This window comes from Leptonychotes weddellii, chromosome 2 (genome assembly GCF_054177405.1).
Source record: "Leptonychotes weddellii isolate Sample4059 chromosome 2, ASM5417740v2, whole genome shotgun sequence".
In the NCBI taxonomy this organism is placed as follows: domain Eukaryota; kingdom Metazoa; phylum Chordata; class Mammalia; order Carnivora; family Phocidae; genus Leptonychotes; species Leptonychotes weddellii.
In genome coordinates, this window is record NC_138370.1 from 49938100 (window position 1) to 49960497 (window position 22398).

General features: G+C 40.6%; 1 protein-coding gene across 1 annotated transcript in view; it reads left to right on the forward strand.

Moving 5' to 3' along the window:
* Positions 1-22398, forward strand: part of SH3RF1 (SH3 domain containing ring finger 1) — a 172219-nt gene that overhangs the window by 141325 nt on the left and 8496 nt on the right. The window contains exons 6-10 of the mRNA XM_081812909.1: positions 4967-5247; positions 6447-6617; positions 9046-9305; positions 10224-10585; positions 19853-20193. Coding sequence (XP_081669035.1) covers positions 4967-5247; positions 6447-6617; positions 9046-9305; positions 10224-10585; positions 19853-20193 — 1415 coding nt within the window. The remainder of the gene's footprint in view (positions 1-4966; positions 5248-6446; positions 6618-9045; positions 9306-10223; positions 10586-19852; positions 20194-22398) is intronic.

Genomic DNA, 22398 nt, shown 5'->3' on the forward strand with positions numbered 1-22398 from the left:
AAGAATCCCCAATCCCCTGTACCAGCTGAGAAGTGTTTAGCTGCAAGATGTCACAGTTAGGCAGGCCAGTAAAGACCAAATACAGCCTGTGGCCAGCTTATAGACCGACTGCATTCCAAAAATGCGTAACCCTAACTAAAAAAATTTTACACATACACACATAGTGTGTCTGTGCGTGTATTTAGAGAAGCAAATTAAATGATGTCAGGTTCTCAGAATAGCCAACATGTAATTAGTCCATTGGAGCCCATGGTGGAAGGCTCAGCAGGACTCACTGCTATCGACAGGATCAGGGAAGGGCTCTGGAAGTCGGGGAATGGAACTGCCAATGTCAATAGTTTGAGAGGTACAAGTTGAGCCCTTGGAATTGGTGGGAGTTCTGAAAATCAGGATTAGAATATGGCCAGAACGTTCCCAGCAACAACAGAAAAGGACTCCAGCATCTCAGGAGCCAAGGCCTCTTGATCCATATCATGTTGTCCTAAGAGAGGTAGAAGCACAGAACGTTTTCTCATTTGTGAAAAGCTCACTGAGGATCTGTTAACTTCTGTCTGCAAAGCTGGGTGACAGCAATACAAGATGAGTAAAACAGTGTTCTGAGTTCACAGTCTCATGTATCATAACAACAGCTTCTCTTTATTGGGCTTCTGCTCTGCTTCAGGGTACTGGGAAAGACAGCTTTACCTAAACTATTTCTAATTATAACTCCATCTCACAGATTGGGTATATTAAGGCATAGAGACCTTATGTAATTTATACAAAGCCAATTAATATCAGAGATATGTCTTCTTACGAATCAAATGTAGAACAAGAGATCTATAATTTGTGAGGGAAATTCCATTCCTGGAGAGATTTTTTAAAAGTCCCAAATTCTTTTTTTTTTTTTTTTAAGATTTTATTTATTTATTTGACAGAGAGAGACACAGCGAGAGAAGGAACACAAGCAGGGGGAGTGGGAGAGGGAGAAGCAGGCTCCCCGCAGAGCAGGGAGCCCGATGCGGGACAAAAGTCCCAAATTCTTAATTACATCTTCCCCTTTAGACATCATCTAAGCATTTATTTCTAGTATTTTTTAAATATATTCTTTAATTTTATTTCTTTTTCTTCATAGCTGTACCCACAACTGACTGGCTTCATTCCAGTGAGCATCCAGTTGAGACTTAAGAGTTGGGACCTTCCATCTTTATCTTAATTTTATTGAATTCTGACACCTAAGGGTTTTTTTTTTAATCACTAGTGTCAGTGTTTCCACTTTTTTACTTCCTACTCATTGTCATAAAATAAAGCAAACTATTCACATAATTGCACAAACCCTGCTCTACACAGACAGTAATGCTGCTGAAATTGCTAACACTCCTGACTTGAGGGAGCATAACGACACAGCAGCTTGAACCGTTTCTCCATCAGCCTATATACATGCATCTGGGTTCAGTACCCAGAGAGGCTGTTTAGAGATGTTGATGTGTAGGGTTGAAAGTGGGTTGACTGGAAATCAGATGTTGAGGGAAAAAAAAAAAGATTCTGGCATTGGGGGATATTACATGGTATTTGCCCAAGGGACCGAGAAATGCCCAAAGTCTATCCTGCCAGTCACTTTTCTACCCTGGGACATAGAAATGGATGTGAGGGAAATACACACCTAAAGGACAATTGGAAAGAAAATGTATCCTTTATTGTCAGTTGAACTTATGCCCCAAACTCCAAAGCACTTTACCAGCAAAGCACTTTACTGGTAAGGTGGCCTGCAGCCCATGGCCCGGGCTTAAAACCTAATGGATCTTGTCACCTATCTTTAGCCAAATCCAGACCTAACCACTCTTCGGTCGCATGAAAGGGCAAAAGGAGGAGAGAGCACTGGAGTGGAGTAGTATCACACCCACACACTTCAACTTTTCACTCACAATGTGCACTAGCAAATGTGGCTTGTCTGGCTTAGAATCTAGCCCTTTCAGAAAGGACACTTTGCTGGGGTTCATTCTAACATAGGAGGGAAATCAAGGACTGCCCTAAGACACTGAGCCAAGATTGGAATCTATGTTTTTCTGACCCCAAAGCCCACGCTCCTTCTACAGTGTAAAGCTGATGCTGCTTTCAAGGTCAGTAGGGTGAGGAGACAGAACAGAACCTGGACGTGGCAAAGTATGATCATTTCACATTAGCGGACCACTGTCCTGTTTTTAAGCTAAATGTTATTCAGAAATAGCAATTCTTGCCTCAGACCATTACCACAGACTGTGAACAGAAGATCTGAATCTATAGAAACACAAGGAGGAAGCTCATTTTTAATGAATATCAGAATAACATCCCATTTTCTACATTAGTATTTCTGTGGTCTGGCCCATAGTTCTAGACAACTTTACTTTGATAATACAGACCTGCTGCATTTCCATAAAATGAAACTCAAGTGATGAGTGCTTAAGCTATTAATTTAGTATGCAATGTCTAGTGAAAATGGCATTTAAGTGTGGGATTTGGTTCTGAACAATATTAAGCTAACAAAATATGAGCAAAATGTGATCTCTACTTCTTGCAGGCCCATAGATTTTTTTTTTTTTTTTTTTTTGCTGCTGGTGGAGAGTGTGTCTTGGCCTCTGGTGCCTGCTCTGGACTGGACTATGAAATAATAAGCAGGTCTCCAGGTCAGCTCTGGGTGAATGAAAGGCTGTGGTTTGCTCTGTAGAAATTTCAGGTCTTGCAGGATAGCAAACTGCCTGAAGCACAACACACAGTGGATTACTTTTTGAACTTCCACATCACCAGATTATTTCAATTTAAGTTGTTTATAAAGCAACCCACAGTACTTCCTAGTCAGTCACAGCTCTGGACTCACCCGAGCCCTATCATTTTACCAACCCCACAGGGCTGAACAACATCTAGGAATCTGATTTTAATCAGACTCTCTCTCTTGGTCTTTGTGTGCTTATATACCGAGTACATGTGCACACACATATGCACATTTCCCCCAAAGATATGTAACCCAACATTGGGGGTAAAAAAATCTGCCCAATTTTATTAAGACTGTTTCAACCACAAAATAGAGAGAAATAACTGCATTTTCTCTCAAGCACAACCTTTGGGATCTTTCAGAATATCCTCTTCTAAGCCATATCTCCAATGACTTCTAACTAACTCTTTGTGAAAGGGATGTACATGAAACATTTGTTTACTGTATTTTTTAACTGTAAGAGCTGACCTTTTTTTTACATTTTGTTAACAGAATGTGACATGTTTTTATCAGGTCCATAGATGTTTTTTTGCCTTTTTCTTCTTAGGGCTAATTTAGTACAGCCTCTGTTTTAATAAAGTTAAGATATAACAGACAATTTTAATTTCCTTTCCTCTTGAAAATAGAATTCTACTCAGAGTGTGAAATGGAGCTTTTTGCTTCTGGGCCTTAGGTACTATTTTAAGTAATTTCCAGGAGCAGTTCTCACTGGGCTCCTTGTTGAGCGTGTGCACTGGCCTTCCTCCTTCCCACAGCCACGCTCTTTGGAGATTGGGCTTCGGACGATTTCAGTGGAAATCATTTGAGTGGTAATTTTACAGTGTCCATATATTACCCGGTGTACAGTCTAGACGTTTTACCTTGCCCGACAAGCTACCAATGTGTTGTTATTACCAGTGAACTGCCCGGGTCATGTGTGCTGAGTGTTTTACCAGGATTATCTTTGTTTCTCTCTCCTTTGTCACTGGGAGGAGCCCAAATGGAGTGAATGCTTGACCTCCTGGTCAAAGGTTTTGAGGACTCTAAGCCCCAGTGCATGCAATTCCAGAGTTGTAGCAAATTTTAAGACTGCCATATTTTGTATGGAGGGTGTGAGTAACGTTCATGCAGTTCTAGCTCTCTGAACTGGCCTCTGCCTTGTCCAGGTTAGCACTCTGTAAGCAGCTCTGCGCCTCATTTATTTCTGCACTGCATGTTCCACAACACCTTCAGCTTCGGTATGGGAAAAATCCTTCTCCAAAGTCACTTCAGCAAAAAATTAAATATAATGTGTGAAACGGTTGCAACATATGTCTAGAATTCTGAAATTTTTTTTCTACTTAGTTTATTGTGTTTCTGGAACTATGTACATTAACAGGCAGATGAAGCAAATGTTGATGAGATGTGAATTTTTATTTCACAAAATAGAAACAAAGTGACTTATGAACTATATTTAGAGATCATTGGGTTTTTCGTATTTATACGCTGATGTGTGAAAGCCATTTATGCTTTCCTAGGTGCATTCTTTAGTTTCCTTATTTCTCTTTTAATTCAGTTTTTACATCTAGTGGTTCAAAGATTTGGGAAGGGCGAGGTGGGGGTTCAGGCAAGTCTTTGTGTGCCTGCTTTCTCAGGAGTTTCAGTATACAGACCCTGAAGAATCATCTGGGGTTTATAGATCAGAAAGTAACAATTGCTCCATTGATTTTCAAAAGGCATGGAATCCTGTAGGCAGAACCCCATTAGGCTGTGCCCATAAAGGAACCAGCAGCTTTTCACTGGTGTACTTGTTAAAGATTACCAGCCTTGATAGTACTAAATTTCAAAAGCTGGCAAAGTTAAGAAAAGAATAAGCAAAAGTAGCAACAATAGCCCAGTGATTGTGGCTTGCTATTGTTTGGGCTTTTTGGAAACCAGGCATCAAAGGAAATTTTCTTCTGAAGGAATGGTTTGAGATATAGTGCAGCTGAATTGTTCTGTGTTGTGTTTAAGTTACAAGTTACAGAAACAATCACAAATTAATTCCTAGCAAGCAGTGTGACATTATAGCTGCCCCCTTGAAAAGCATTGGGGTTCTTATCCAGGTCTATACTGAAAAATGTTATTAATCTTAAAATTACATGCTGTTGTTCTATTTTTTTCTTTCCCTCTTCCCCAGTGTCATTACTTACTGTTTGCTAAAAAAGTTGCTGTGGCTCTAAGATCTTAAAGGAGAACAAGGGATGAGTTTTTTTTTTTAAAGGAGGCTTTCTTACAAGGTAGCCTCCTGGTTCTGCTCCCTGTGGATTCCATTCAGGTCTTTTCCTGTGGATTCCTGATTCCTCTTCCCTCCCACCTTCCATAAAAGATGTAAATCAATCAATCATTCATTCTTCTTCTCTCTCTCTCTCTCTGTCCTCATACCAGACGATGAATCCTCCTCTTCCACCGCCCCCTTCACTGTCCTCCACACCTCCGGGCGCTGCTGCTGGAATGGGACTGAGGCCCACAGCAGGACCCGCTGACCAGATTGCACATTTACGGCCTCAGACTCGCCCCAGTGTGTAAGTGAGGGTGTCATTTATTACTGCTTTAAAGTTCATTTCAGACTAAGCCCAAACAGCAGAGGTAGAGAAACACCTTTCTGATAGGAGCTGGTGACAGGCTTATGGCTCACCAAAGTGGTCTGTGTTCTGCAAACTTACACCCAGTCGTGCATATAATTAGGAAACTGCTGAAACAAAATGGGTCCAACACATGAGCTTGCTAGGCAGCCATTCTGCTGAGTGAAGGCCTTTTACAGTTTAGGGAAACGTAGTGTTCGCTTCTTCATAATACTATGTGTACATGGAGCCATCTTTTTGTATAAGTCCTGTGTGAGCATTTTGTCTCCAATTTCATTCCTTGCATTAGGATACTAAGGAACAGGAAGGTATTCCACACAAATCAGATCTAGAGGGAGTATGCATGTGAAAAGCTGTAAGTCCCCAACAATAAGTATCCAGAAAAGTCTCATTGTCTCATTGTCTTGTTCAACGCTTACCAATGGCAGAATACAGCTAGATTTTTGTGGCTCTTACATTGTGTGATTTTATACGTGGAACACTTTAGAGCCCTGGTTAAAACAAACAAACAAACAAACCACTATTGGTTAGTGTTGCCTGCCTGGTTTCCATATGTTGGCGGCACAGTCACCTTGCATTGTGGGGTGGTTTTGCACTCTATGATCTGGGCTTTTTTTCCTTTTGACTTTTTCAAATTCAGTATTTTTCCTGCTGAGCATCCAAAAGCAGGTGCAACCCAAGCCTCTAGGTTCAGCTTATGTGTGGAAGGCAGTGCATTGTGCCTCCCAGTGGGATTTCGTGCCATATGTCCTCATTCAGGGCTACTTCCCACAACTAACAAGTGCCATTTGAAGAGCTCAAGTTTCCCAGTGGGTCCCTAATCCCCAGCAGCAGGTTAGGCACTTTGGGAAGCTGCATAATTCTTTCACACCCCACAAATACCATTTGGTGGGATAGTCACCTTCACACTGGGGGGACCAGGTTGGCAGTTCTTAATCAGGAAGGCGTCTGTCTTTTAAATGTAGGCCACTAAACCTCTTTCAATGGAAAATTACCAATGCTACTTACAGGTTAGAGGATTATATTTTCTGTTTACATCTGTATGGAATATTCAAGACTTTGTACCAAGGAAGAGTTTTTGTGTATCCTGGGGTTTATCTGTTACTCAGCCTGAAATCACATACTCTTTTCTATTCTAGGTATGTTGCTATATATCCATACACTCCCCGGAAAGAGGACGAGCTGGAGCTGAGGAAAGGGGAGATGTTTTTAGTGTTTGAGCGTTGCCAGGACGGCTGGTTCAAAGGGACATCAATGCATACCAGCAAGATAGGGGTTTTCCCTGGCAATTATGTGGCACCAGTCACAAGGTATGGTTTTAAGTAAATGGTTTACTAAGTTCTAAACAGAGAAGCTTTGTTCTTTTCCATGGTTTTCAGCCTATCCAAGATTCCTTCTCACGCTATAATTGCCTGTTACGTAGCCAAGATTTTAAAAATTCATATCTATACTTGCTGAAATCCCTTCTAACTCTAAAATTCTTAGCTTACTTTTCACATGAGTATATGTGAAACTGTATGTTTCTACCAATATATGTACTGGGTTTTAAGTTATTTGTTTGAAGGTGTATGTCAGAGGATCCAACTATACCAATTTTCAACATTTTTCTGCTCAAAAATAAAAAATATGTTTAGTATAAACAAAAGCTATATTATTAACATGTTTACATAACACTTACTATATGCCAGGCAGGCAGATTTCGAAATGCATATTACACATAATAACTCTTGAGTCCTTAAGCAACTTGTTGATGTAGTTGCTATTATTATCCCCACTTAATAGATGAGAAAACAGAGGCACAGAGAGATTAAATAACTTGTCTGAGATCGCACAGTGAAGAAGTGCTTAAACCTAGGTGTCTGGCTCTATATTTATTCCAATAGCTTGGTGATTACCTTGGAATTCTGGCAATTAATTTCTATAATATAGTCAGAAATAAAATTCCTGAAATATGACATTGATCCTTCATCCCTCTCAAAAAGGGTGATTTTGCTCCTCAAGGGAATCTGTCAATGTCTCAACACAGTTTTGATTGTTACTCTGGAGGATGTGGGAGGACGTTGCTATTGGCATGTGGTGCACAGAAGCCAAGGATGCTGCTAAATGTCCTATATTACACAGCACAACCTCCTACCAAAGGGAATTGTCTGACCCAAAATGTCCCTCAGGTTGAAAAACCCTGTTATAGGATAATAGGAAGTAAGAGCTTTATGTTTACAAGATTTTCTTTCCTTTTTTTTTTCCTCCCAAAATTTATTTAAAGATAGTCCACCTTCTTGTCACTGAGGAAAGTAGCCTTGGAAACTGAATGGAAAGACCTATAATGGCATTGAGGGAGCCCCAGTTTTTAGCTACTGGGCTTTTAATAAATGGTCCAGGTTTAGCTCTGTTAAATCATTCCTCAAACACCCTGATTTTAAATAAATGGCTTAATGAACTGACATGTTTGTCAGCTGTTGGCCTTGATTTATAGGTTGGCCAGCAGCCTAATCAAATGAAAATCACTATTGTTGCAGATGGTGACAGAATGTTAGCTTTAATTTGACTTGCAGATTTTTAATCAATATAAACCATCTTTTCTGTATATGTTAAAATCTACATTCAGGATCCAGAAGATGGCAGATAGACTTTCCCTGGTGAGAAAAAAAACAAATAAAAAACCACCACAACAACTGAGGGAAATAAAACAAACCAAACCACAACAAAGACTAAGCTAATGAAGGAAAGCATTTTCATAACCTTCAAAAACAAATTATTAAAAGTCTCTGGAGAGATGCTTACTTACAATAAATTCTGTTATTTATCATAGTAAATAATAAGGATGTTGGAGTTAATGAAGTATTCTACTTAGTAGAAAGCTACTTTATATAGAATTGTTTAAATGAATTTAGAATATAAAAAAAATACATGACACAAAACTACATTGAACCTAATTTAATTTAATTCAACCTGTAAATGTTCCTTTAGAGCTGTCTGTATCTGGAGGAATGTAAAAGAACCTTTTCACATGGGCCTGCTATCAAGGAACTTTTACTGAATCAGGAGTATTTACTAAAGAATTTACATGGTAAAAATAATACATTTTGTCATCAAGGACCATAGAAGGAAGAAATTCACATGAAACAATAAAATCATAAGGTCTTAAGCCTAAAACTTAGGCAAGGCTTCTTGAAAAGAGATTTGTGCTGGACCTTGAAACATACGTGAGATTAAGACATATCAAGAGAGGCCAGAGAGAATATTCCAAGAGTGTGTGCATATGTGTGTGTGCACATGCATGCACGTACACAGGTCCTTGTGTGATGCAGACCTGGGGGCAAGCAGGGAGAAGGGCAAAAAACATGAGCAAAGCTCTGAAAAAGGAGCGAAACTGCTAATGTTCTTAGCAGCGATAACAAATAAATCAACTTCTTTGATGGCTGAAGCAGAAGAATTCAGGGCCTTAAAGACAGTGGAGGTGTTGAGCCTTGATATGGAAAGCTGAACCCAGTGACCGCATATTTTTGAGCAAAATACGACATGTAATTTTCTGTGACTCACAGTATATTTCCAGACCTTTCTCTCCCTCAGGGCCATCTTTACTTTGAATTTGTGATTCTTACATTTTGTAAAAATAATTCCATTCATTCTTTAAAATGTTCTGTCTCAAAGCCCTGAGTCATTTTTCTTGCCTTTAATTGTTCTCTTCCCCGTTTTGCTGATGGATTGGGCTTTCTGTCTCTGTTTCTGTGTTGGCAGGACCGTGACAAATGCTTCCCAAGCTAAAGTCCCTATGTCTACTGCTGGTCAGACAAGTCGAGGGGTGACTATGGTCAGTCCTTCCACTGCAGGAGGGCCTGCCCAGAAGCTCCAGGGAAATGGTATGGCCGGGAGTCCCAGTGTTGTCCCCACAGCCGTGGTGTCAGCAGCTCACATCCAGACTAGTCCTCAGGCTAAGGTCTTGTTGCACATGACCGGGCAGATGACAGTCAACCAGGCCCGCAATGCTGTGAGGACAGGTAAGGAGGAGACCAGACTGGAAAGTACCCGGAAAGGGGTGCTTGCCTAATACCAGCTCTTCTATCACAGCTGTAGAGAAAAGCAGATGTCGTGTTACAGTAATGAAGAACATTAGGAAATAAAGCAGGCACAGTCTAGTCAGTGGTACTTCACATCTGCTTATTTTGGCTAAGCCTGCCCCGCACATTAATTCAAGCCTGATCTACAGATTGAAAGTCTGAAAGAAATTAGGCTGATCCTAAGAATGTCGATAGGACTTGAAAATACAACTTCTGCAGTCCAGACTGTAGGAGCTCAGATCTCACTGCCGTCAGCCGTGTGACCACAACATCGTACTCCACTAACCAGTGTGCTGATTATTTCTGATGAACTTAATCTCAAGTCTATTTTAAGCCTAATGGGATCTTAAATGACTTTCTTCTTTCTGTAGCATTGAAAACCTACCCAAGGGTCTTGGGTAACAGTGGTGGGGTAAACTTGTAAATTCTATCATAAAAACCAAAAGAAGGAAAATGGTTAGTAAGAAAAGGGAGAAAAATTTTGATTGATTGATTGATTGAAAAGAGAATCATTTTAAAAAGGACTGGAGGCCAACCTAATCTGACACTCTAGAGTACCATCAAAGACAGGCTGTGTCCATAAATCTGTGGAAAGACCTTCTCTCTAACTGAACAGCCTGGGGTTATAGCTAAGTTTCCAAGCTCTCTCCAGACTAAAGAGCTAATCTGGAAGGAAAACAGTGTCTAGGGACCCAGCTAAGATTAAGTGCTTTTAAACCAGCATACATCCATTATTTATTGTAAAAATGCAATAGCAGCCTTTCATTATGGGCTGAGGTACGGAAATGACTCATATTTTGGTGAGTAGCATTTATCAGAAAGGCCAATTTTGCTGTTTTCTCTCCTGTCATCTGCTAGTTGCAGCACATAACCAAGAACGCCCTACAGCAGCGGTGACACCCATCCAGGTACAGAACGCCGCCTGCCTGGGCCCTGCATCTGTGGGCCTGCCCCATCATCCCTTGGCCTCCCCACAACTTCCACCTCCAGTGGCAGGCCCTGCCACCCACGTGGCTGCCATTAATATGGGTCGCGTCAGTGCCCCTCTGGCGTGTGCTGCGGCTGCTTCACTGACCTCTTCAAACATCACCACCGCCTCTCTGGAGACCGAGCCCGGTGGCCGGGCGGTGACCATTCTTCCTGGACTCCCCACCTCTCCTGACAGTGCTTCATTGGCCTGTGGGAACAGTTCAGCAACCAAGCCAGACAAGGATATTAAAGTAAGACCAACGTCCTGTTCCTCTGCTTATGTTGTGTCCCATCCTTTCTAACTAATGAAAGGACTCGTTGTTCAACAATCCTTCAAGTGCTTACCATGTGTGAGTCACCATGCCAGGTGCTCGATTCATGATTCTCTGCATTGAAACACCCACTAGTTGCCAGGCCTTGTATTGTATGTTTAGGGAGACCACAGTGAATAAGACTTAGTCACTTCTCATGCAGCGTACATCTCATGGAAGAATTTCCTTTCCCCTTTAGTTACTCATTCTTTCATGATTGTGCTGTCCTTAAGTCTTCCTATTCAGTCAGTTCTACAAAAAAATATTTAATATACAAAAGGGTTGAAATTGTTGATCAGAAGTGTTAATTGTGGGTTTATTTTTTCTACAGCATATTGGATTATAATCAGCATGGATGGTTTTCCTCTTGACTTGAAATATGGGTGAAAAATTATTTTCTACATTCCTAGATCTTTAAAAAAATCTCATTTGGGGCTGAATTTCAAAGAAAAAATAAATGGAAAGCTGTGTTTGAAAGACTAACCTATGGTTGGGTTTGGAGACAGGTGGTTGGAGGCAAGGGAAATTGATGGTGAGTAACTATGAACAGAAATCGAAGAGTGATAATAAAGTCTGGATAAGGGGCGCCTGGGTGGCTCAGTCGTTGAGCGTCTGCCTTCAGCTCAGGTCATGATCCCAGGGTCCTGGGATCGAGCCCCACATCAAGCTCCCTGCTCCACAGGAAGCCTGCTTCTCTCTCTCCCACTCCCCCTGCTTGTGTTCCCTCTCTCGCTGTGTCTCTCTCTGTCAAATAAATAAATAAAATCTTTAAAAAAATACAATAAAATCAAGTCTGGATAATTGTATTACAATCAAATGTAGTAGCAGCCTGAGGAAAATCTGGTATTTTCCTCAGTATTTTGTGCATTTTCTCCTAAAGTTCTAGCCTAGTTCTGGGAAGCTCTAGGGTAATCATAAACTCTTAGCCACCTGGTTCAGTGGTAATGTATGTTGCTCTATTTAAATGGTTAGGTAAGCCTGTAAATAGGGGTTTATAAGGAAATAAACTTTACAGCCTACTAAAAAGTTAATGTTTAATTGTTGGGTTAATCTTAGCGTTTGTGAAAAGGATTGGTATCTGTTCAGTGTTTATAATTAACTACATTAAACTTGTACTCAAGCTGACATGTTCAACTTTGTCAGGATCTTTAAAGAATTGTTTTGTAGTTTAGAATTTAAGGTTTCGGGACAGTCAGTCGCTGAGAACAGGGACTCTTCAGCTCTTGCCCTCCCAGGAAAGAATTCATTGAATCACAAGCTTGAAAGGGACCTGTGCCAAAGAGAATAATGGCTCCCCAGAGATGTCCACATCTTAAGCCCTGAAAGGAGAATATGTTTCCTTAATGGCAAAAGGGATTTTATAAAGGTCTTGAGATGAGGGGATAATTCTACCTTATCTGGGTGGGGGCCCCATATAACCACATGGATCTTCCTGAAAGGGAGGCAGGAGGATTGGGTCCAGAGGAGATGTGACATTAGAAGCAGAGATCAGAGTGATTCAAGGAAGGAGCCACAAGCCAAGAAATGCAAGCAGCTTCTTCTAGAATCTGGAAAAGGCAAGGAAACAGATTCTTCCCTAGGGCTTCTGTAAGGGATGTAGCTCTGCTGACACCTTAATTTTAGGACCTGATTTTTACCACGAAGTTTGTGATAATTTGTTACAGCAGCAACTAATACAGCACCTAACGGGTTATCCTGTTGAGTCCCCATCCTTGACAGATGGTCACTGGCCTCTGTTTGGACACCCTCATTGACCATGAGTGCCCTAGCTCCAGTGTGTCCCATGCCATTTTCTTTATTTGAGGGGCTACATAGAAATTGTTGATCTTCTTTCTATATGATGCCTTGACTTATTTCAGAGTTATCTTCTTTTTTAAGGCTATACTCCTGAAGTTTTTGTCACTACTACTTATGTCACAGATTATAAATTTTCCTGAATGTTCCAGATCCACCAGGGAGACTTCTCCTGGTTAATATAAAATCAATAATTTCATGATTAACATGACTGGAGTGTCATTTAGTCTACATTCCTCCATCAGATCTACAAGGATATCATGGGAGAACTTATCAGATGCCTGTCAAAATCCAGATGTCTTTTACATTCCCATCCAAACTATCCCCAGTCCCCCATCATTTTAGCTGTTACTCATGTTAGCAAGTATGTCCTAGAGGAGTCTCCTCCTCCATGACTCTCATTTCCTTTCATTTACTACATCGTTCTAGAATTTTCCAGACAGTCTGCAAAGTGCATTGTTGTCTTCTTTTTGAAAATTAGGATTACACATGCCCTTCTTGCCCTGAACCTGAACCTGAACTCAGGTTCACCAGGATCTGTCAAAGATTATTTGGTTGCATTTTAGCTGTTAATTTTCTGTGTATGCTGGGGTGAATTCATCCTGGCAAGTAATTATTGGATCTCTAAATCCCAGTCTCTTCACCCATTTCCCTCTTACCAAGGTTTGTTCATTCTTTCTAGTCTGAAGATTATCCTTCCCTTTCTTCGTATCTTCTGAGAACCACCATCCATCTCAAACAGGAGGTCTGTATCCTTCCTGTTCTTCTGATTTCAAACATAACTTTAAGACTACGCCCCCTTTTTTTTCAAGTTTAAGCTGTTATGGGCCATGATATGTTCTTATGGTCCCTTCTCTTGATCTTTTTGTACCGAGTCCTTTAAAAATTTGAGCCCATTAGGCCACTCTCTGGGGGATCACATTACTGTCTTTAGATGCCTCCACATTTTCATCTGCTCAGATAATTTGCAGTTGTATGGTTAGAATTAAGTTCTGCAGAGCCCTCCCATTCCTCTTGAAGTATCTTTCCTTTTGAGTTTCAGGTCATGCATATATTTTTTTAAACTTTTAAAATCAGTTATTTTAAACTTCAGAGTTCAAATCTGACTAGCCAACTTCTCTTTGGTGCTTACTTCGAAGTTTTCAGTATTTCTGCTTCACCAGCTGAACCTTTCCACCCCCTACTGGTCTCTACCATTCCCCTAGTTGATCAGAATTAGATCCAAAGTGAGATTAAATTATCAACAATTCAAGGAAAAAGTACATCAAAGATTCTAAGTGTATAGAGACCCTAGTTTTAGTTGAGACTTCCAGCAGATATCTAGGTATTTGACAGTCTCCTGGTTGGTTCTCATGCCTCTGCCACATTGAGACTTCCAGCAGATATCTAGGTATTTGACAGTCTCCTTGTTATCTCTATCTGCTTTCATTATTTTGTGATCAGCATCATCCATTTACTTAAATTCTTTAGTGTGTGGTGCATCCCCAAATGATAGCTTGTCGATTGCCCTGTCCTTTTCTCTATGCATAAATGTCCGTAGTGAGCTACCACTGATGTTCCATAGAGACATATAACTTTTTGATGTGCACATAGGACTATCACAGCTCCTCGCCTAACTAAGCTATTCCTTTTGAACAATATTTTATTTGGAAGTCTTATCTCAAATGTGTTTTTGTCCTTGACTTCAAAACAAAACAAAACAGTTTTTGTCCCTGTAGCTAATTTTGTCTGGTAACTGCGTTCTGTGGTTTGAGAAATAAGTATCTGAAACTCTGCAATATATTATCTCAGTTATTTCTTGTTTGAAATCCTGGGCCTTTCTGCCATTGTTATTCTTCTTTCTATGGGATCCCTCGCATCTTCTACAGTTAGCAGTTTAACAGCTTTATCTGGACATTTTTCTAACTGCATGTTCAGTTTAAAGGTTTCATTATTTGATCAGCTAGTCTCCAGGCAGGTGAGTTTCCCAGTCCTTATGAGATACTCCTATGTGTGTGTGTGTGTGTTTTATTGTGTTTTCTTATTATAAAAAAATTTTAAATAGACATTTATTTAGAAGTGAGAGAAAAATCTAAATATCCAAATAGAAAACCTAAATATGATCCAAGATTTCAAAGACAGCCATTAATACTATGGTGTATATCTACTTTTCCCCCTCATATACCAAAATACAGTAAATATTATTTTGGTATGTTATGCTTTTATCCAGAAAATAAAATCTTTTTTTCCAGCACCAATTATGTAATTGACTGTTCTTATATTTTCTAAGTTTTATTAGAAGACAAACTGATACATACTAAAAATTCTAAGAGTTTATTTGAGGAAAAACGTATTCAAATCAGGCAGTGCCAAACTGGAAGTGCTTAGGAGCGCTCTACCAACAGGAGCCAGGGGTAAGAATTATGTAGAGGACACATCAAAGGAGAGCAGGGAGGTTATTTGATTGGCTGTAGTTTAAGTGGTTGCCTTATTTGGGAAAGCCCAGTTGGCTGTTTGTGATTGCTTATCCTTAGGTTTTGATTTCTTAACTTGGAGGTGTTTACAGATTTAGGTTTTGGTTTGCTATCGGAGGCTGCTAGGACATTAAAATCACCTCAGTCCTAATAGCCTCTAATTGAATCTCTAATGGTTTAATTAATTTAACAGCTTAACCCTCACACAGAGAAAGAAAAGAAACCATCTCTGAGGCCCCACTTTACTTCATGTGCTTCCATTTTCTTCCCCTACCTTCATGGTGTAAGTCTTCTCTGACATTGTCATTTATTCCCATATCAATCAGCAGTAGGTGTTGGTTCTCATGCCTCTGCCATATTCTAGATTTTTTCCTAAAAGATAACATTTCTAAAAGTGGCCCACAAAAGATCAACATTTAGTGCCTCAAATGTCCCACCCCCAAAGTCCTAGTGACTCCCTCCCTGAAGTAGCCATAGGTCTTCTTCAAACAGTCTGCTGTTTGAGGACCTTTGCTCTTAATTCTTGGTTTTCTTAAGCAGAGGGTTCATCTAGTTTTTAAATACCCTTTTTCAGGGTGCCTGGTTGGTTCAGTCAGTAGAGCATATGACTGTTGATCTTGGGGTTGTAAGTTGGTGTGGAGATTACTTAAAAATAAAATTTTTAAAAAGTCAATACCTGTTTTCTTCTGTTCTGAACACTTGTCCCAGAGTTCCTGCTGATCACTTTCTTTGCTAATATGATTTTCCTTCCTCCCAGTTCTTATTTCACTGTCAGAAACAAGTTGGTCTGTGAGCTTCACCACTTCATTCCATGTTAAGTGATCAGAGTCCCATTCCTGCCCCTGCCAACAGCTGGGATCCGGGTCTGGACAGTGCAGATGTGCACACAGTTCCATACAGAGTGACCCTTATGATGTGCAGCCCTCAGGCAAACATATCTGCTCTTATCGCTCCATCGAGTAGATGTGCTTCTAGAGATGTTGCCTGTGCTGAACTCTCAGAAGAGCAAAGGCTAGGTTCAAGGCCCACTTCCACCCGTTACTAGCATTGTGATTTTAGGCAGCCTTAGAGAGGTATGGGCAATGAGAATAATACTGGTTCCTGTCACATCAGCTGGGTGTTAGGAATAAATGTGGAAATCCTTATAAAAGCATTTAACAAGATTCTTGAACCTAGTGGTGTTTAATCATCTCTAGAATTTCACATGGCCTTTCCCTCTCTCTCTGCACTTCTTTAAAAAGGCCTTTTCTGAGCCTCCCATCTCAGATAACACCCCCGATCAATCACTCTCCCCTTACCCTGCTTTATTTTTCTGCAGAGCGCCTGTTCTACAGCAGTGTTAATGTCTCTGCTAGAGAATGTGAACTCCTTGTTGTCTTGTTCACTATTGTATTCCCAGAGCCTAGCACATTATTGGTTCATATTCAACACTCAGTAAATATTTGTTAAAGGAATGAGTGATTATTATTAGACAATCATATGAATTAAGCTTTTGAGATCCCTTATAGTGACTGATTTTTGGGAATATGACTGTGTAGATTTTTGATGACAATGGCCCAGAAGACTATTTATCTCTTGCTACTTTCTTTGTACATCTGAGGGCAAGGAGAGGAATAAAGAAGACTCAGTGGGTAGAATGTGGTTAACTTTATGAGTTCCTCAAATGGAATTTATTTTTGCTTGGGAAGGAGAACTTGAGGTCTCCCATATTATATTCATCCTCTGTGATATGACTAAAAGAAAGTTATTTAGGTGATGCTCAGAAATTATTTTTATATATAAAAATTACTCTCTCTCATCATCTGGTAATTATTTTCTGGCCCAAATAGTTCTTTTTCATATGAGTTGTGGTTTTAAATCATCAGATCTGGGTGCCTGGGTGGCTCGGATGGTTAAGCGTCTGCCTTCGGCTCAGGTCATGATCCCAGCGTCCTGGGATTGAGTCCCGCATTGGGCTCCCTGCTCCTTGGGAGCCTGCTTCTCCCTCTGCCTCTCTCTCTCTCTCTGTCTCTCATGAATAAATAAATAAAATCTTTAAAAAAATAAAATAAAATAAATAAATCATCAGATCTTCTGAAGAGAAAATTATGAGTATAAAAACATTATTCCATCTAGGAATAATTTCTTGGAAAACCCACAGGAGAATTGTTAAGGTTCATGTTAAAAGATAATGTCCCTTTTTCATGCATGCTAACACTACATTTAAAAAATTGCTTTGCTGAAGTGTAGTCTTTATTAATTCACCTATAGTTTTCATTTCTGCTGTTGGATTTTGAAAAAAACAAAGGTGCCCTTAGATGATAAGTGTCTGTGTTTGCAAAATTATCTCTCCAGTGGCACACTGTTCTGCTAATGTAGAAAACATCAGAACATGATATCAAAAGCACAGTTCGGTGGAACTAGGGCAGCATCTTTTCCATATTAGCGCCCCCACCCCGTACCCCCACACCCTGCCACAACACCTAATCCTCTGCCTTCTGCTCCGTGGGTAGTCGGCATCAGCTGATGATGATAACACGTCCCTTAGAAGTCATTAAAGCAAGCTGTATTTAATGTGCTTAATCATTTTAGATGAACCAAGTCATCCTTCTTAATCACTTTAGAGGCTGTTCCCTGAGCTCCATTCAGTTAACTGAATTTTTCTGAGTGCCCAGAACTGAGCTTTTAAGAAACATCTGTAGCCATGTCTTGCTGAGATTGTAGTTTATCACTGGACTTGATGTTCTCAGTGGATCTGTCCAGGTCCAGGGATTAGAGTGTGCTTTCTTACATCATAGCAGGAATAGCTGGAAGTTGTGGCCGACTGCCCCTGCCCCCTTAGAAGTGTAGATGTTATTCTTTCTCGGCTCATTTGTCGGCCCTCGAGACCTCAGGCTCCCTTAAAGAAGTGTGGCAGCAGCTTTGGCAGGCATTTGGTCAGCCCACTTCTTTGGCCACTGTATAAAGGGAAATCTTTATCTCCACGGGATTTAGGAATTGCAAAATGTCCTTAGTCCCTTAGCCCTGGGGCTAGCTCAGTCTTTCCCTTCCCCCCACCTGTCTCCTCTTTCAGTCTTGGCCTCTCAGCTCAGTAGGTGCACCTCTGCACTAGGTGGATGAGATACAGGCACTCAAGCAGGTAGTCCAAGTGTGCAGGGTCCTTTAGTGGAATGTATTAATAGCCCTTTGGAAAATGAGAAGTTAAAGGAATGAAGGAAAAGCCTGAAAGGTGAGTTAAGGCCAGGCCCTGAAGAAAAATGCAGAAGAATCTTCCTCAGGCTAGGATGGGGAGAAGGGGGTGGGGATCAATTGATTGGTTCTGCTCATCTGCAGCCTGAGTTGAGCTGTACAGAAATGAGTTCAGTGCTCCCCACCATCCTTCCCTGTCCTCTGTTTCTAAACCATGGCTTAGTTCGTGCTCTGAACAGTATTTGGTAAATGGGGCCTGCAGTTTCCTGGGATGCTTTTTCCCTGGAATGCTTTTTCATCATCTGGTTAAATCATTACTTTTGTCTCTTCTTTTTTCTGCCATTCTGTCTCTAATGGAACTGTGTTATTATGGATTCAGACCGTTCTCCCCAAGGGATTTTTACTGAGTATGAACTAACTCATATTCTCAAGAAAAATTCCTCAGTGTTCTGTCTTTGGGTGGGCCCCTCATAATTCTATTTCCCTTTTAGTGGACCTTAATGATTCTAGTTTGAGTTTGTCTATAGAGTTTTCTAAAGAATTATTTCTCTATGAAATGTTTAATTTTCAAGCAATGTTTCCATTCAGATGACTTTATGATGTCATTGACATCTTAGTAAAATGATGTAAAATGATTATTTTCTATGCTTGATCATCAGAAAGAACATAGACACAGGTTTTGGAAATGAAGAAAAGTTAGCTCTAGATCTGGTTTTCCTAGCAGAGCAAAGAATGAAAGTGTCAAAACAGACAAAGTTTCAAGAGATGGTTTTTGTGGAGTAGGATTGCTGGGAAAAAAATTCTTTTCTACATTTGCCTGCAAAGCGACATAAAAATGTTTTTGATTATACTGAAGCTTTATATAAAATCTTGTGGAGTTTTGGCTTGTGGAGATTGTTGCACAATAGAAATGGTTTGACTCCTGTCATTATTGGCTTACTAAATTTCCTCAAGGTGGTGACATGTGGGAACTGTTTTAGTCTTAACCCTGATCAAGACATCACTACCTGTAAGTGGTAAGAATCAAGTCTGGGTGGCTCAGTCAGTTAAGCGTCTGCCTTCGGCTCAGGTCATGATCCCAGGGTTCTGGGATCGAGCCCTGCATCGGGCTCTCTGCTCAGCGGGGAGCCTGCTTCTGCCTCTGCCTGCTGCTCCCACTGCTTGTGCATTCTCGCTCACAATCTCTCTCACAAATGAATATAAAAAAGCTAAAAAAATAGAATCAAGTCTGTGGAGAGTAAAATGCTATAATGTTTAATTCAGCATGTAAGAATTAGAGGTAAGATAGTCGTAATTTCAAAAATTAAGTCCATAATCAGAAATTTCCATTTTGTCATAAAATGTCTACTTCTGGCTTCACCAAGCCTGGTATGTGACTTGGTGAGTTTTTGTTTTACTTCTTTTTTATCTGTCTGTTCTACCTCAGCAGAAGATAGTGATGAACATTGGAGTGTCCAAAACAAGCAAAAACAGGCAGGCAGAAAGGGAGAAGAAAGGTGAGACAAAAGGTTGGGTTAACATCATACAGGATTTGGGAGCTAGATCACAAATAACCAAATATCCGCAGAAATAAATTGTAAAAGATCAAACCAGGGGCGCCTGGCTGCCTCAGTGGGTAGAGCATGCGACCGTTGATCTCGGGGTTGTGAATTACAGCCCTATGTTGGGTGTAGAGGTACTTAAAAATCTTTAAAAAAAAAAAAACAGAAATCAAAACTGTAACACCCTATCGCGATTACAATAACAACAGTACCGTCCGCCTCCAATTAATGTACCTTTTTTTTTTTTCTAGAAAGAAAAAAAGGGTTTGTTGAAGTTGCTTTCTGGCGCCTCCACCAAACGTAAGCCCCGAGCCTCTCCTCCAGCCTCACCCACCCTGGAAGTGGAGCTTGGTGGCGGCGAGCTGCCTCTGCAGGGAGCAGTGGGTCCTGAGCCGCCGCTAGGGGGCGCCCACGGCAGGGTCGGCTCCTGCCCCACAGACGGGGACTGCCAGGCAGCCGCTGTGGCCCAGGACGCTCTTCATCGGAAGACCGGCTCTCAGGACTCCGCCGTTCCCATCGCTCCGCCGCCTCGACAGCCATGTTCCTCCCTGGGCCCTGTCATGAATGAGTCTAGGCCTGTGGTTTGTGAGAGGTGAGTTCACTGTTGTTCCCGGAGAAAACGAAGAAATGCCTAGCAAGCTTTATGCTGGAGTATTTGTTCTGACATCGGGATACTTTTCCACAACCCCCAAAATGTTTTTAACTGAATTTGTAGTAACCGTCAAGCTCTGGCTTTCTTTTACCATTTGCTGTGTTTCTTCCATGGGTTAGGCCTCCAGCCCTCTTTGTGTTTGTTTTCTCCAGACAACCACTCCAGAATTGTATCCAGATGAAACTTGTTAATCCCTGGAACTTGGTTCACATCTTCCTTCTTCTTGCTGCTCTTCCATTGCCCGCAGCTGCTCCCTCGGTTTATCCTTTGCGTTTTTTATTAAACGTTGACATCATTACCTGCTAGTTGTCCAGGAGATTCTGCCAACTAAGAGAATTCTCTTTATTCTTCCTGAGTTAGGAGAGTGTGGCTCGGTTCTCAGAGACCTGACTCCCCTCCTGGCACAGTGACTTGGTTCGGTTCTGCTTGGAACTAGGAGCCTTGTTTTAGTGATTCTGGCCTTGAGTAATGATTACAGATGGGAGATCTGTTTGATACAACCAGTGGGGTTCTAGGAGTTACACTGGGAAAAACTATATGTAGTAAGACAGATATCTGCTAGGATCACATGAATTTAAAAAGCACTGTTGGTGGGCCAGGAAAACATCATGAAGTACACTAAAAATAGCAGACACTTTATACATAATGCATAAATAGATAAACATTATTTTTAAAAGTGCCATCTGTTTTATTGTTTCTGTAAGCTTTATTCCCTTTCTACCTGCATTTTATAAATAAAGCAAATTTCTAATTTGTGGAGGTACTGCATTTTGGGTAGCATTTTCAGTTACTGATTTGAAGTCTGACTATAAAATGTTATACTTTAAAAAGACTTAAATTAACCTCAAGGCTGTATTTCAGATGAACATTTGTGCCCACCAAAATTTGAGGCCTTCATTCATATAATTGGGGGGGGCATACCTTTTTACCAAAAAATAAACTGGAAAAGAATAAACTTCAAACAACCTACATGCACTAAGTACAAAGTACACAGTTTATTATGTATTTTCATAGTTTGGTGAAATAATTTTTTGTAGTTCTAATCCTTATAGAACCAGTTTTGAAATGAGACATTACTTTAAAAAGTGTTCCTCCTCCACAAATAAAATCATTCTATCTTTCCCCTCATCTACTGTGCTCCTCATAAAGCTTTGAAATTTCGTCCTGCATCCACTTAATCCTTTATTCTGAGAGTCAACCTTTTTTCCTGCAGTATTACTCCGCTTTCCAGGGATAGGGCCTTCTGTCCCTGGAGTTAGTCCAGGGACTTGTTTACTTTCTTTTGGTCACAAAGGCTCCTTCTTTCCTTCCCACCCCCAGGCATTGATCTGCAGTTTTTCCTTCGTGCCCTGAGTCTCTCTCCTCTTTTCCCTGTCATTTGTGGTGTTTATGTGACTGTTCTGAAAGTTCATTTTGCCCAGCCTCTCCCTAGGCACCGGCTCTGGCACTGCTGCCTCCCTCCCCCATTATGCATTCCTTTTCAGTTGCCAGATGTCCTCAGTCTCTGTGGCTTCTGCATTCTGGCCCTTTCCTCTTAGAGGAGCTCATTTCTAACAGCAGGCTCCTGCTGTTCAATGCATCTGAAAAGGAGAAATCGCTAATGCAGACAGGTGATGGTGGTTCAGGGAGCAGGGGGATGCATATCAGATAAGGAACATGGAGAATTTAATGACGGAACAGATGGGCACGGGCACTCTGGAATGTTCTGGCAGGTTTTTCAAATAACCATTTCAGTTTTTACAAGTGGAAAGGGGGTCTGGAGAAGATTTCTGCTCAAGTTTATATTTTTATAATCCATATGTTCAGTGGAATATTAAATATAATAGCCAACCTGACCAACCTTTCACAGTCCCTTTGCCTTCATACAATGATGGTGATAGTATTTATTTAACTTGTATTCTTAGGTCTGCCTGACTATAAAAACAATAGGGGAAATGTGTGGAAACAAGTAGTATAGGAAAACAACTTATGATCCACTGGGAATGAAATTTTTTGGTTAGTAGAAAGCTACCAAGGATATCATTTAGGGATTATCTGTTTTGATATTTCAAAATTTTTAACACAATAAAAAGTACTTATTGCTAAAAATGAAGGGAAGAATAACTTTCACATCAGTATGATTCAGAAAGTATTTCAGGATCTTAG